The 16,414-nt window shown below is 47.1% G+C and overlaps 1 protein-coding gene across 1 annotated transcript; it reads right to left on the reverse strand.

The window, feature by feature from the left end:
- Positions 1-2,424: 2,424 nt before the first annotated feature.
- Positions 2,425-14,144, reverse strand: FOXRED2 (FAD dependent oxidoreductase domain containing 2). The gene is made up of 9 exons (XM_048832974.2): positions 13,916-14,144; positions 12,775-13,332; positions 11,476-11,727; positions 10,328-10,597; positions 9,520-9,686; positions 8,635-8,800; positions 7,855-8,096; positions 5,654-5,824; positions 2,425-4,927 (listed from the first exon to the last, which is right to left on the reverse strand). Exons 2-9 carry the CDS (start codon positions 13,311-13,313, stop codon positions 4,665-4,667), a joined length of 2,070 nt encoding a protein of 689 aa, XP_048688931.2. The 5' UTR covers positions 13,314-13,332; positions 13,916-14,144; the 3' UTR covers positions 2,425-4,664.
- Between the last annotated feature and the right edge of the window lie 2,270 nt (positions 14,145-16,414).

Below are 16,414 nucleotides of genomic sequence, written 5' to 3' on the forward strand. Positions count from 1 at the left end.
CTTGCCCGGCGTCACAGCGCAGACCCTGCGTGCCCTGGTGTGGGCCTGCACCTTGCTGGGGTGACCAGATAGCAAGTGTGGAAAATCAGGCGGGGGTGGTGGTAACACAGACGCCTGCATAAGACAAAGCCCCTGCGAGGCCACTGCAAACCAGCTCAGAGCCATGGGTCAGCGAATCCCGAAGGCTTTTGAGAGGCGGTCCCTGGTCACTGCGACTAAACAGCTGAAAGAGGAGTAGCGGATCCATTGCTGCTGTTGCTTAATTCACCCTGCTCCTTCTTTAAGATTTAGACCTAGAAACGTGGGCCTGGATGCATCAGTCAGGACTGGGACCCCCTTGTGCTAGATGTACAAACATACATTATGGTCAAATTCAAGTGTTTCAAAATCATGAGTCAGGTCCTAAAAATAATGAAAGTGGCTGAACAATCACAAGTGATTTTGTTTTTCAATATATATTGGATTCTTTTTATTTCCCTTTGGGGTTCTGAGCCTTGTTTTCAAGCTTTGCTTCACAACTATGACTTTCACTGATTAAAATGTTGCAATTCTCATGCAGACTCTTGAGTTCAGGAGATGGAGATTTAAGAAAAACAAAACCTCCATAGAACACCCACGCTCCCACATTAAATGATGTGGACAACCCAAAAGTGTCATTTTTCCTTATGGGTCAGTACAGACTCTAGTACCCCACCACAGTGGTGTGCAGCATCACAAGTGCAGAATGGCCACTGTGTTTCAGATTGGCTCCAAGGCAATTTAGGATGATGTGAATATCAGATGATTATCATCCCCCCTATTGTCTTTGTGCCAACAGACTGATAAGCCAACCCTTAGCCTACTACCTCACTGTACATTGAAGTTGCTACTGGCAGTGATTTCTGCTACAAGGTACAAAAAGGCAAAAATTTTCAAGCCAATGATAGTCATTACCACAAATAAAACCTTGCTAATTGCGGCACCTTCATTCTATCCCTGTTTATTCACCTGACAGATGGCAAGAACTGTCTTACCATATTGTTTTCAGGTGTTTTTGTGGCCCACTGCTTTACGATGGGTACAAGCTGGGGTAGTAACAAAGCAAAATCATCCCAGTTTTGTGCAGTGAGCTCTCGTAGTCCCTGCTAGTTGCAATACAGCAACATCCCACTACTTTGGAAACAACACAATCTATTCTTGGTCTTTGTTAAACTAAAAGATCTAAAAACTGTCAAAGGGCAGGTGGGGTGGGAACTGTCTGTTGGGGTCCCAGGGCATGGCCACTAGTTAAGTCAAGGGGATGGAAGACCATGAGTGACGAGGAAGTCTCTTTGCTCTAGCGACTGAGGTGCCCTTCTCAACCCCCCTTCACAGAGTTCAGTCCTGGCTGGCCTGAGAAAGCCCGTGTACTCCCAAAATAATGCTGCAGCTGCAGATAGAGCTGTTTTGTGTAGGTTTTGCTGGCACCAAGTTAGGATAATGGCAGGAATCAGCTACAAGGCCATAACCGCTTATTTGCCTCATTAATTACAAGGCTAAGCAGACTGTGCTGTTGTTTTGAATTGCTAAAATGCTTGTTAAAGGTTGCCGGAAAAAGTATTGTTGTAACCCATATAAGGCAAAGCAGTTTTACGTGGCTGATGTGTAATGCAAGAGAGATAAGGAGTATAAAGGTATGTGACTCTGCCTGCTCAGTGTGCAGGATTTGAGATTCTTTTCTCTCTGTACCTTCTTTAGAGCTCCAAATAAACTTTTCTGCTTCTCCACCCCGTTGTGTTTATTGGGTGACACACACCAGGCAATGAACCCCTGCTGTTGCTTGCTTCTGGCACTGGGTGCCAGCAACATGTCTTTCACAGCATTGTAGGGGAAAGGCTTTTTAAAAACACTGAGCTTAGATGAAAGGTGTTGTTGGATCAACAGCTTTGAAGACTGAAGGCACCTCTTTAGTCTCAGCTAGAGCAGTGGTCAGTCACTCACTCACACACACCCCCTTTCTAGAGCACAGTGTTTGTGAGTGGGCCAAATTTGGGTGTGCTGGGTGAGGACTGTGTGTTGCTCCTGTGTCCCAGAGGGTGAGAGCAAAGGCAGTGCTGTGATTGGGGAGGGTAAATGGCACTGGTCAGATAAGTATTAGCCTTACAGTTTATTTGTCCAACAAGCTCCTTTTGTCCAAAACCTGTTGAACTAGATTAAAAAAGGATAGAACCCCATAGCAAGCATATGGGGGGAGGATGTAAGAGTGGCTTGTTTTGCTGTTAATTACTTTTCTCAGATCACTAGTCAGTCTACCTTTGCATACTTTGAATCCTTTACTCCCTTTATGGGTCGGATCTAAAGCTCACTGAAGTTTGTAGAAAAACTCCTATTGAGTCTCATGGTTGTGGCCATACCTGCACGTATACCTATCTCCTCTGAGCAAAGGGTTAAAAAGCCAACAGTGGGAGCTGTGTAAATATTTTTTTAAACTGCACGGGAAGAATAGAACCATACAAAACCTATACAACCAATTACAACAGGCAGTAATCCACTTCAACAGGAGATACAATAAAATTAAATTGAGCATCGGTATTAAAATGAAGTTCCGCTATGAAAAGTCATTACAAAAATGGCACCATGGAAGTTTGTGTTTCTTGCTCCTTTGTGACGTCCAGATCCAACTTGTCTGCTTTACAAGTAGAATGGTTTTCCCAACTACCATTCCTGCCTGGGATCCCAGAGGGACAATGGATTTGGATTGGTTCAAGTGCCACCAAAGATGAAGTTAGGACTTAACAAATGTTATTGATTACGTGAGAGTCAGAATGAATCATGCTCATTCTCTCAACTGTTCTGGCTCTGCATGGGTAGCAGGAGTAAACAGTAAAACCTTCTGACATTGAAGTTAACAGATCTGATTTAGACGCACAGGTGGAGAAGATGATACCATTTTAAGTCACTTTTCAGAGCAGAATTGCAATCTAAGGCAACCCACACACTAGGAATTTATAGTCTTACGATCTTGAGTGGGGATACTACAGAGCGTGCTTTGTGTGTGTGTGCACGCATGCATGTGCGTACAGCGGGCCTGCTCTTGGCTTTAGTATTTCATAGACAATGAAACTGAACCTTTAGGTCAGACAGGCGCGTTAGCATTCTTACTGGCCCTCCTAATTCTACCCCCCTTGGATAGTCCACATGTAGGAAGCCCATGGTGAGTTTTGTGGGCTGCTTGGTGAGTACAGACTGTTCAACCATCTCCCTCTGGGCCAGATTCGCATCCGGTGAAAAGGGATGTAGTTCCATTAAAGAGAGAGAGTGGAGCAATAACAATTTACACCTTCTGAGACGCCAACCCTGTTTCTCCCAGTAGCAGCTACTAAGAGGATCCTTTGACAGCAGCAGCATTGTCACCAGTGTTCCCAGTTAAGAGTGACACTCCTTTCAATACCTCACTCATCTCAGTGCTCCCCAGCCTCCAGCAGCAAAGAGCTATAGGAACTGGGTCTTTATAGGAAGCGAAAGAAAATTTAAGGGGTCCCTGGGAAAGGCTACTTAGGAATCAGCTGACGGGGAGGGAATATTCAGGTCCACCCTCTCCTCCACCCATCTTACCAGGAAGCACAAATGTAAGGTATTCTCATGGATATGGGGAGAGCAGGAAGCATATTCCCATCTGCCCCTCCTCTACCTCACAGAAATCATGGGGACATAGGAAGACTGAGCTCAAACTCCTTGCTCTGATTAGTGGTTTCCAAGAAGTGAGAGGTCTGTGCCTATTAGGGAAGGAGCAATAAAATGCAGACAATTTACCATACAACATCTGAAAGCTATAAATAGGAACATCTGGGAAGAAAACTAGGAATACACATTTTAACTAGAGTGAAATGCACAGGAAGCTTTTTGGAAGGACATAGAGCAAATAGGACAGATATTTTGCTAAAAAATACAGGGACTATCCCTTCTAAATAGGAGCAGCTGGCACAGAATACCAACTCCACCAAGTAAAGGAATGGATAGGGTAGCAGGGCTAATTTAGTGACAGTTCACATTGGGTCTAGGCTTCCTAGGCTAGCTGCTCACCATTAGAGAGGGAGATGGCTTTTGGGACCCGTGTCCAGGCAGTGACATTATATTGCCCTGCACTAAAACTAAATATACTGGCATGCACCTCATTGTCTCTATCAAAGGGCACGAAAAACTTTGCTTCTGAAGGTATCGCTTCTGAATTCAGTGGACATACAAATCTTCAAGTATACACAAGAATGTGCTGGACACAGCATCCAATGATCAGTCTCCAAGCTGCCCTCAAGACATGTAACTGTGTCACATCAAAACCGAAAATATTTCATGGTAAGCCATCTGTGCATCTCTTCTCTCTTTCTCTCCCCATATCTTTGATCCCCAAATGTTGCCCCAGACATTGGTCCATAAGATAAATACAACACTGTCTTCAAGCACCGTGGGCTCTGCAGGGACAAAGGAGAAGCCTCCGCCTCACTGAATCTCAGCTTCTAACTTATCCTCCACAGCACATCAGGCCCATCAGTCACAACAGATCTGAGCAGGTCTTTGGCAATATGTGGACAGCTGGAGGGATGGGCAGGAAGCCAGTGTCACATGAAAGAGGTTGGAATCTTGCTGCAGATGTGTGTTACAGTATTGTCACAACAGTCCCCATGGGTTTCAGTATGAATTGGGAAAGGTTAAAGTTCATCCTTGGTATTCACAAGATGATGTAGGGGGCTACCTGGTATCATGTGATCCTTCAGCAACTGGTCACATGAACCTCTCTGGCCACCAAGCAGTTCATCTGTAGAGTGCATAACAGTGTGGTCCTCCAGTAGGCCAGCTTCCACTGCATGGTGCCTAAGTCTTTTGTTACCCACAAGCCCTTGCATTCGCAGGTATCCCTGCTGACAAAAGGGAGGCAGCTTCCGGTGAGTCAGAGCAAACAGGAAACAGGACTCTACAAATAAAAACAAAAAAAGATTATGTAGAGATGCTCAATCATTCGGAACCAAAAAAATAAAGGTCAGGGACAGTGACAGCACTTCGCCAGCAAGCACCCTGACTTGATTAATCCAGAGTAATTAACTGTCTCCCGCAGAATCTGTAAATTCAGAGACGGAGGAACAGGATTTGAGGTCGAAACCTGGTTCTTCAATTTGGTAGCTCAGAGGTGCTTCTCTCTGTGGCCCCATGAAATTCATATATAGGTTTCCCAACCCATTCTCCAGCTCAGGAGGTGAGAGACTAGTTTTCCAGCTTTGGTATCACAGAGTTCTCATCTCTCATTCCACAAACTGTCCCTACTGTTTCCAACTGAAAGCAGCTGTGGTGCTTGTCAGCACAAATCTCATTTCAGATGGAGGAGTGGGGAAGCTGCAGCCTGTGGGGTATTGAATCAAGACCTAGCATACACTCCCAGGAGAGAGGACCTGCCAAGGGGCACCCTGCTGTCCCTCTGCTTCTTGGGGCAATTAAGATCATAGGCTATTTTGGAATGGGTGAGCTCCTGATATGACCCAGCACTTCTTCCTGTTTCATGGAGTGCATCCAACTAGTAGTAAGATTTCCCAGCTGCCCAGTAGTCAGAGGGATCTTTCATGTTAACTAAACTGTTGGCCTGCTACTGTCCTATCTGAGTCAGATGCGTCTCCAAACCCCCATTGCCAGCTAGCGTCCAGCTTACCTGCAAAGAAGCTGCGCAGGTCAGTTTCCAGACAATTCTCCAGGAAGCGTCTAAGTGGGAGAATATGGGCATTTGGGGCAGTCCAGTCTGTCAGGAAATCCTCCACAATATGATGGACAGCATCTGGGCGGGGGAGAGGCCAGTCTGGAGGACAGAGCCTCATCTCACGCTCTGTTGACAGAGCAGATCATATTAACAAAGGAGAAAATGTGCTTTTGTCCTCCTTTTCCAGAATCAAAATGGAATTCGGAAGAGCTCAAGGAGATGGGATGTTAACACTGCAACAGCTATTCCAGCTTCCACTCCTGGCCCCCTAACTTGCAACACTGCACCTCGTTCTGATCTGCAGCATGAATCTCAGCTATTCCAGTCCTGGACTGACTCTCAGCTCTGTCAATGCCCCTCACTCCTGGCCCTGCAGCATCCCTTGCTTTTCCAATCCTGGATGGACGCGGGGGCGCACACACACACACGACACCCACCATTACTATTTTAGCTCGGATTCCTCTGAACCAGCCAGTCATGCCAAACTGTGCTTAGGCTTTATGTTATTATTAACCAAATTCACTTCCCTTGTGACCCATGCCAGAATCTGAAGCTAAGTCTCTGGAGGTGAAATGTCAACACTCTAATCTTTGGATCCTCCTAGGGAAATTCATTGTGTGCGTTTTTATTTGCTTTGATGTTACGCTGCTTTTAAATCTTGCTCTTGGCTTCTTTCATCAGAGCTGGGGGTTCTCCTGTCAGTATATGATGTCTCAGAGATGGGTAAACCACAGGAGAGCAGTTGACTTTTGGCAACAACACTAGGCACCGCAGTACTTACACAACTCAGAAGTCACATGGCACCAGGCAAAGGAAAACCATGCACATCGCTTCCATGGGATACCGGATTCTTCTGGACAGTTGAAATGTTTCCCCAACACCCCTTTTCTGGAACCAAACTTGAGGTTTCAACCACCACCTAGCCACTTGTCACAGTTTCAGGGTAAACGCACCTGTATTTCCCTCTCTGTGGTCCCTCGAGGGCACCCACTTAAAGATTTCGGTCTCCCAACTCCCACCTCTCCTGGGCAGTCTCACTCAGTTCTGACCGGGGTTTTTAAGGCTGCACAGCAACTTGATCTCCACTGCAATATCTCCAGAAAGCCAGTCTGCCCAAATAGCCAGCATCTGCACTTTGCCTTCTCTCTGAGGGCTATTACCAGTGTATTGCCAGCAGTTACAAGTCACTACACAGCTCCCTCCAAGCAATCACATTTATTCTGAAGGTAAAAGCATTACAGAGAAAGCACATAAAGACAATAAAAGAACCTACACACATGCTTAAGAGCCTACCAGAGGTCACCCCCGAACTCCCAACACAGGACTCTGGTAGATGTCAGTTCTTCAAACCCCACAACTGGGTTTTTCCTGTGGTTACCCGTTCATATCAGTCTTTAGACCAGAATGAAGGCCCTGAATCGGTTTAAGCTTGGGCTATTTATCCAAAAGTCCTTTATTTGTCTGTTGGTCAGTGGATTTGAACCAGACTATGTGAGCCTTCCCAGGAAGTGTTACTTCTCTAGAAATGTTATAATCAGTGATTTCCCTAAATCATCCTCTACTGTGTTCACTTTCTGGAGGAGCTGTTGTAGCCCTTCTCTATCACACCCTTCCATGGAGCGTATACAATACTTGGCCCACAATGATACATAAACCATTTATGCACTTAATACAACTGGTCTCCCAAAGATATTGCAGGAAGTTGCCATATCTGACGTGACTCATCAGTGATGTCTTCTGGATGACTGAAGAGCAGCGCTGATGAGTTCTACAGGAACTTCCCTTCCCTCTTCCATTTCTTTATTTTGTATTCTTATTATTTTTACTACTGTAGGGCCTAAGGGCCCTAGTCATAGACCAGGACTTCACTGTGCCAGGTGCTGTACAAACAGACGATCCCTGACCCAAGAGGCTTACAAGGGTCAGACAAGAGACAACAAATGAATATACATAGATGGGGTGGGTGGGTTACAAGTACACCATTAGCACCTACAGTAGTGGCTAGTATACCACAGGGGAGCAACTTCAAAGAAGCAGGGAAAGTTGTCTAGGATAGACTCAAAATTCCCTCTTGTCCTGAACCATCCTTAACTTTCCATCTTGTATATATGGGATAATCAGGATACAAGGGTGGGGAGGGCTGCTTGTCAGCTTACCTGTGGGGAGTCGTTTGTAGTAATAAATAACAGGATGCAGGAAGTTAGACTGCCAGGCATGTTGTGCCTCCCCCACTGCTCGGTTGTAGTAGAAGACATCCTTGTCAGCCCCAGAAAAATTCTTCCCATACTCCATGATGACAACAAAGAGCCCATTGTGGGCCTTTCTCCCTGTGTGCAATTCCAGCTCTGCCAGGATCCCGACTGGATACTCCTCCAGGTACTCAAATGCTGTGGCATTTCTAGGAGCCACAACCACATTCATGAGATCTTTCTACAAGGAACAATCTAACCAGTCAACAAGGGATTAAGGCAAATACATAGCACCCAATATATCCTCATAGGCTGAGGCCAATAAACGGTCATCAGATGGTAATGACTTTCAGTCATTATCCATCCGGTTTGGACCAGACCTAGTGATGTAGGGATTTAAAAAGCTCAGTATCCTATTACAAGTCTCCATTATTTCCAGACAAAGGGACCCTTCTCCCCAGGGCTTAAATTCAGCCAAAGCCATCCGGTGCAGAGTCCTGGCATACCCCATGGGGCTGGAGCCCCAAGCCCTGGGGCTCCGGGAAATATTTGGGGAGAATTTAAGCCCTGCTTCTCCCCATCCAAAACTGAGACAGCATATCTCATTGAAAGCTTTTCACCAGGGACATTCAAAGGGGAATCTAGGAATACAGTTTTGACTTCAGCAGGAGGTTTTGGTTTGTTTTAGCCCCCAAAGAGAAGGGACTTATTGATGAATCAGAGTGCTGGGAATAATTACTCACTCACTCTCTCAGCAGAATGATGTCACCCAAGACACTGAACATCTGGTAGAGTCCAGACGCCTCATTCACCCGTTTGATGATGGAATTTGTCAGTTGTGTAATGGGGTAGACTGATGCTGGCCAGGGGACTCCGTGATGACGATGTTCCAACAAGTGATGGACAGCACGAGCTAAGACAGCAAGTCAAGAAAGAAAAGGCTCACTTTAAAATACAGCTCATACTTTTAAGATACTGAATCGCACAACAAGGAGACACATACAAGCAACATCATGACACACAAGATAGATTCTAGACTATAGCAAATCATGTGATCTCCACCTCAGCCAATCAGCACTAAGAATTTTCCCCAGGGTCACTCACACCCTGAGTGGACAGTCCTCAGAAAGCTGAGGTGATCCTAACCGGCTAGGAAGTAGGGGAGTTCTCTTAATGAATCATTTCATTAAGAGTGGCAGTCTCTCTCAAGTATAAGAATTTTCAAAAAATATTAAGGCCTCTGCCCAAAACTCTGCTCCACAAAACAGACCTCTCACCCACAACCAGTCAGAAGACAATATACCTGATGGCAAGAACTTATGTATTGCGTTATATAAATAAGAGGTAGAAGGCAAGAGATAGGAAGACAAACTCACAAACAAAGACAAAAAACAAAAAATGACATAACAGATATGGGCCAAAATCTCTTCCACAGCCTGTCCTTCACCCCATACCTTGCTATGCAATCACAAACTGGATATATCACATTCTCACAATGAGGACTGTGTGATATACTAAAGACTGAAGGTGATCTAGTAACATTCACTAATCCACTACTAGCCAGTGAATTGTTCCGTCCCACCTCAGCCCTTCTTTCCCAACTTTTGCCCATTCTGTACATCCAACGCTCACTTGTATATCGGAATCCATGGATAAAGCCCCCAGCAGATTTCCTGAAGTCGATAGAGTGGCTAGCAGCGCCCAGAACAAAGAGCCCCAGGGTGCCTCTTGACTCATAACTGGGTTTGATCAGAGGATACTTCTTCTTATTCCCTTTCCCTGGCATCAGCCTAAGAGATCTGGGTGCACAAAAGAGCAGATTAAGCCAGTCAGGAAGGGGAGATTTGAGGGTAGGTGGCTGAACGTGTCTGGAGGGGCATAGGCTATGCTCTGGTCATTTTGAAAGATCTTGCTTCCTGCTTCCACTGCCCTCAGAAGGTTTTGTTCCTTCTCCAGCCAGGAGCACACAGGGAATTTTATTAGAAACCAAGAGTATCCATTTTAAGGTGGTTTTGGGTGGGGTCATATTTGGGTCTGAGCCACTTGACACAGTAACAACCCATTTAAGAGGAAAGCAGAGTTACTGATATCATTTCCAGTCTGTATTATGAGATAAGCCAAGGCAGAGAGTGATGAGGATATGTGCTGAGGATGAAGACTAGAAAAAAGCTTCGCTGTATGGATCTGTATCTGTACACCATGGATGCAGTCACCAGCTGACAATACTCACAGGACATCAGGGACTCAGGGCCTTCAGCTCCAGAGACATAGGCCTCTCCCCAGGGAGTCAAGGAAGCAGGTTTACAAATTCAAACAACTCCATTCACTCAGGTCTGACATCCCATCTGTTAGAGGGCAGTGGTACATGCTCTCTCACACACCCACATACATAATCCACTTTCTCTGTTCCTGCCTCCTCCAGGCCCTGGTTCACCCTCACCTGTTGTAAATGGAGAAGTCAAACTTCCAACCCAGGCAGCGGATGACACGGTCGTAGGGTGCCCGGGTGGCAAAGTTGTCCAGCTCATCCTGTGGGAGAGTGATGGATTCTGCACCTGCACTGCTGTTGCTGTTCTCCAGATAGAATTTGAGAGTGATGTGCAGCTTCCCTTTCTTATCCTTGACAATAGCCAGATCTTCCAAGTCACCCTCCAGTAGCCCGTCCAAAGACTTCAGCTGGTATGTATCTAGAAGGCCATTGTTAATCGCTCTGAGAAACAGGGAGAATATAAGAAAGAGGAGGCATCTGGGGTTCAAAAACTGCTCCTGGAAACATGACAAGTTTATTACGCATCCTACAATTCTGTCCCAAAGCACACTATAACTATCTCACAATTGGTGCCTTTTGTGTCTGTGGGAATTTGGTGCTGGTGAGACATGCCAGACTGACAGTGCTAGAGACAGACATCCTTTATGTACCACCCAAGCAGGTACAACGTAGATAGTGGCAGTACACGTTTCCTCCATACTGCCTCACCAGTACACCTCACAGCAATAAAAGGAGAGCTCAGTCTCCATTCTATCTATGACCCCCATTCCCAGAGTATCTGAGTGTTTCATGGTCATTAAGGTGTTCATCGTCCCAACACCCTTGTGAAGTAGGGCAGTGCTATTATCCCCATTTTACAGATGGGGAAGCGAGGCACAGACTAAACTTGCTCAAGGTCACGCAGGGCATCTGTGGCAGAGAAAGAAATTGAACCTGGGTCTCCCGAGCTAGGGCCCTAACCACTGGACTATCCTTCCGTGGTCCAGTCAATCCTGGGCCTCCCGTCTGAGGTAGCAAGCAAGGGGCCAATTAGTGATTGTAATGATGACAGATTTTATGATTTGTTTCCATTAGGAACTGTCAGAGACTCTCCCTACCAACTCATTTCATAGCCATGAAATAGACAACTTTCAGTAACTGCAAACCTGGGCTGGATTAAAACATAGGCCTACAGGTGAAAGGGCCCATATCCCATTACTCATCCTCCAAGCTATTAGTCTGCTGTACCAGTCCTAACGGCCAGTCTCACCAGACAATGGCAATTTCACTTGGTTAATATTCAATTCACATTAAAACCATGAAGGAGAGCAGCCTCATACCTTAAATCTCCAACATAGTGGGTGGCCCAAGAGAGGCGAACGCGGGAGCGGCTCACCATGTGTATGAAATTGGTGACGCCCAGAATGTTCTCGGCGGTCTCAAAGGCAGAGTTCCCCCGACCCAAGATCAACACAGTCTGGCCAGCAAAGTTCTCTGGGTTGATGGACACAGATTCATAGCCCTCAACATATTCCGAGCCAGGGAAGTTTACCACATTGGGAACCCATGTTCCAGTGGCTACCAACAATAGGCTGCAAAGAGACATGATAAGAAAGCACTGTCAACATTAGGGAATATAGGAATTGCCACATAAGATCTCATCCGCCATCTCACCTCCTGTAGTACAGGATTACACTACTGCTACCTTGTTCAGTGTAATATTCTGCAGCCTGCCATACTGAAGCAGCTGTTTAATGCATTTTTACTGCTCAATACTATACAGCATGGGTGGAAGCATCTTCCCTACTTCAGTTAGTGGTCTGCTTATTCTCCATACCAGGAGGGTCAATAACCCTTGTAATTTTATTCTAGCAAAGGCCATTGCAGATGCTATACGTAAGTGTCTAATCTTCTTCAACTCTCCCTAAGCTTTTTGTATTAAAAAAACTAATGCCAGTGAGTTTCACAGGTTAACTATATGGTGCATGAAAAGTATTTCCTTCTACACATTTTAAATGTGTTGCCTTTTAATACAGTATATGGCGTGCTCCCTGTCATTTTATTATGGGACAGAAAATATCTCAATTAAAAAAAAAAGATGATAATAAGGTAAACAGAATCATCTCACAGGCCATCTGTTCCTACTGTTATTTAATGTTAGGGCAACATCTAAGAGTTGGAAAGGAATATTGGGTAATCCTGACTGGCAACACTATCTGCTGTTCCAGTTCTGAGCTGTCCACACAACTCTATGACAGCACCTCTTCCTAACTGGTAGCAACCCATTATTCCAGTTCTGCCCAAATCCATCCTTCAGACAATGCACCTCAGACCTGACCTGCTAGTCCAGTTCTGGGCTCCTAAAGAGCATCTGGAAACATATAATAGGGTTTAGAATACAATCATCTCAGACTCAAAACGTTCATGGCTTTATGCCCAAATGGTTGTTTACTGAAACTGCTTTACCATGGGAATAGAAATAACACCTGTCAGCACTTCAAACTTCTGCAGTGTGATGTTGCTCAAGGAAGGTGGCACTTTTTCAAAAATAATGTCATGTCACCTACAACCCAACAGGTAGCTACGTACTAGGCTCGTGGAAAGCTGCATAGCCGACCAGGGCCCACTTTGCTGGTTACCTGCATCTGTAGTCCTGGCTGTTATGGTCTGTAAGAATGAAGTAATGGCCATTCCATGCCTGTGAGTCCCTCTCCAGTCTCACATGGATGATGGCAGTGTTGTACTGAACCCGGAGCTCCAACATGGAAGCAAAGTCTTCAAGGTAATGCACCATGGTGTCAGCCTCAGGGAAGAAGTCATGAGAGTAGTGTTGGAAAAGCAGTCGGCTGTCATGGCTGAGAAGAGAGTTCCAGTCATGGCGAAGATTGAACTCGCTGTTGGACTTGCCAGTGTGTCGTTTGTTGATGCTGATGAGCTTGCGATGGCGTGGATAAAGGGCAAAGAAGCTGCCAGGTGCATGGCTACGCTCAAAGACCACATAGTCCCGGCCTGCACGCTGGAGGAAATAGGCCATCTGCAAGCCTGAGGGGCCAGCACCAATGATGCAATAGTCGTGGTGTGGAAGGGCAGAGGCACTGTCAGTGCAGGAAGAGCCCAAGTAGAAGGCAAAGGTTAGGAGCAGGCCCCATGGACACTGGGCAGCAGGTGGGGCCATCATGGGAACAGCGAGGCCAGCTCTGTTGAAAACGAAATCCAGGCACAAGATACTTGCAAGAGCCCGGTGGGGCTACAGGTAAGTCACTCCAGCGCTCAGCTTTGGGGTGAATCCACCTTGGTGCCAGCACTGCAGGCCCACCAGGCGCTGCTATGGATGCACCTAGTCCACAGCTCGCCACCTCCTTGCCCAGTCTCTGGCGCTAAACCCTTTCTCCTCCCTGGTACTCCTCCATCTTGGTAGGCCCCACATGACCGGGGGTCACAGCCCCCAAAATAGGGAACAGGGACACCCTAAGTGAACTCCCCCCAACTCAAAGGGAAAAGGGGGTATCAGACACACTGTCCCACACCACCGCAGCCAATGGGGAACAGGGATGTGAAGCCTCCAGTCAGTGGGGTGAATCACCCCCTTGCCCCACTCCATCCCAGCCAATGGGGAGCCAGTGCTCCGCTAAGCTCCCTCAATGGGGACAGGTGACCCGACCCCACCCTCACCCCTGGCCAATAGGCGCGACCCCACTGACCCTCCCCCACTCCCACCCAATAAGGAAAGAGGCGTGACCGGCGTCCGTGTGATGCGCCACATGTGACGTATTGACGCACCTAATACGTCGGGCTGTAGCCAATCGATCCAGGCAGGTCCCGTCCGGCTGCCCCGTAAACACCAAACTCGGACTATAGAGCCCCGGCGGCTGCGGTCCTCCTGCGGCGGATAGACTATACCCCACCAACGAGAGAAGTTGCAAGAGCGGCTGTTCCTCCCGAGGGAGAGGCGGGCACTGAGATCGGATCGGCGCTACTCAGCTGCCCGGCGGAGCCGAGTCACGTGATGTAGGAGACGCGCTCCCTGTCAGCCGGGCTGTCACCCCCGTGTCACGTGTCGGGGGTGAAGCTGCCCAGCAGGAGTCTTAAAGGGACAGGCCCAAATGAATTCCCCCTGCTGGCTGGGAGCTGAGCCAGGCCAGGCAGAGCCCAGGGTGCCCGGGGTGGGGGATGAGCCCCAGGGCCAGGAGGTGCCCGTGTGGGCGCCTGCCTGGGGCACTGACACCTTGGGTTTCTGTCACAGGGCTGGGCCAGCCCCCCATGACCTTTCCCCTAAAACAGCTGCAGTTCTCAGGGCCTTTCGCTGCCACCGCCCAGTGTGGTGATGGGAAACCCCCTCATCTGACAGGCTCCCCCCCCCCCCGCACGGGGGAGTCCCGGCACCACCACTGCAGCTACCGGCCGCAGAGACAGGCAGGCTACGGGGCCCACGCTCGTTGCTGCGGAGTGCAGCGACCTCGGGCGGGGAAAGGCTCCGGCAGGGGAGCACTAAAGCCCTGGGAGGCACAGCTTGGGGGTGCAGAGAGGGTATTTAGGGTATATACCCTGGGGTTCAGGTGTGCAGGGCACTCTACTCTCCTAAGCTGCGCTTCACGGTCTGCACTGCTCTTTGTATCTCTGCAAGCTGGCTGTGCAGTATCTCTACTGTACATGCCACTGTACGGGTGAACCTACCTCCAGCTGGTGTTAGACATAAGAATGGCCATACTGGGTCAGACCAAAGGTCCATCCAGCCCAGTATCCTGTCTGCCGAAAGTGGCCAATGCCAGGTGCCCCAGTGGGAGTGATCCTAACAAGTAATGATCAACTGATCTCTTGCCTGCCATCCATCTCCACCCTCTGACACACAGAGGCTAGAACCATTCCTTACCCATCCTGGCTAATAGCCATTGATGGACTTAACCTCCATGAATTTATCTAGTTCTCTTTTAAACCCTGTTATAGTCCTAGCCTCCTCAGGCAAGGAGTTCCACAGGTTGACTGTGCACTGTGTGTAGAACAACTTCCTTTTATTTGTTTTAAACCTGGTGGCCCCTAGTTCTTCTGTTATGGGAACAAGTAAATAACTTTTCCTTATTCACTTTCTCCACACCACTCATGATTTTATATACCTCTATCATATCCCCCAGTCTCCTCTTTTCCAAGCTGAAAAGTCCTAGCCTCTTTAATCTCTCCTCATATGGGACCTGTTCCCTAATCATTTTAGTTGCCCTTCTCTGAACCTTTTCTAATGCCAGTATATCTTTTCTGAGAGGAGGAGACCACATCTGTAAGCAGTATTCAAGATGTGAGCGTACCATGCATTTATATAAGGGCAATAAGATATTCTCTATCCCCTTTTTAATGATTCCTAACATCCTGTTTGCTTTTTTGACATGGTAATAAGTGTCCTTTCTGGGGAAATGGAAAAGAGTTGAGATGGGCTGGAGCTGTTGCTGAAGTCTGATCCTGTTTCCTTTAAGACAAAATAAGACCACAGCACAAATGGGGAGAATAGCAGCACAAATAAGGGAATGCAGCTTCTGTCTCTGGTGCCAACTTTCATTTGCAACCTCACTGCTGCAGAAACACAGGCACAGCACAGTGTCATCAACAATGGTGAGACTGGCTTTTAAGGCATTGCTTTGAGTTGCCTTTCTAGTCATAGGGTTGCAACAGTGTTGCAAAAGATGGAATTGCCTCCACTGCCTAAGCCAGAAGACTGCCTAAGTCTTCTCTTTAGACAGAAGAAGGCTGAGAAAGAGAAGAAATCAAGTGGGTAAGGAATATGATATGAGGGTGGGGGTGATATCAGGATCCCATGTGTCTCACATTCAAGGTGTTGTTTGGGATTTAGCTCTAACCAAAGTGTGTGGGGGAAGTCATGTTATCTAGGTCCCACTCTCTGGCCCAGTTTGGAAGTACCTCAAGATCCAGAAAGCCCCATGATGTGATGGTGAAGCCTAGGAGGCAATGGAATCTACAGTCAGAAAGCTTACTCCTTCCAGTACTTGCATTCCCCCTGCTTGCTCTCATTTACTGAATCCCAAATAAACAATGTCAAAAGAGTGGTAACCTCCTCCCATTACCACTAACCAATCAAAACACATCAGTGATTAAACTATAAATGTTTTCTCTAATTTCTAGACTTTGCTCATTCTCATAGGACCTCAACTTGACCCCTTATCGCAGTTCTTTTAATGTAAACAAGCCAGGTTGTACTAGTCTATTTGTGTCCAACTTTTGCTGACTTGGAAACAATTGTATGTAACAGGGAGAGCTGGACTTTTGATACCTTGG

Source organism: Caretta caretta, chromosome 1 (assembly GCF_965140235.1).
Source record: "Caretta caretta isolate rCarCar2 chromosome 1, rCarCar1.hap1, whole genome shotgun sequence".
Lineage (NCBI taxonomy): Eukaryota > Metazoa > Chordata > Testudines > Cheloniidae > Caretta > Caretta caretta.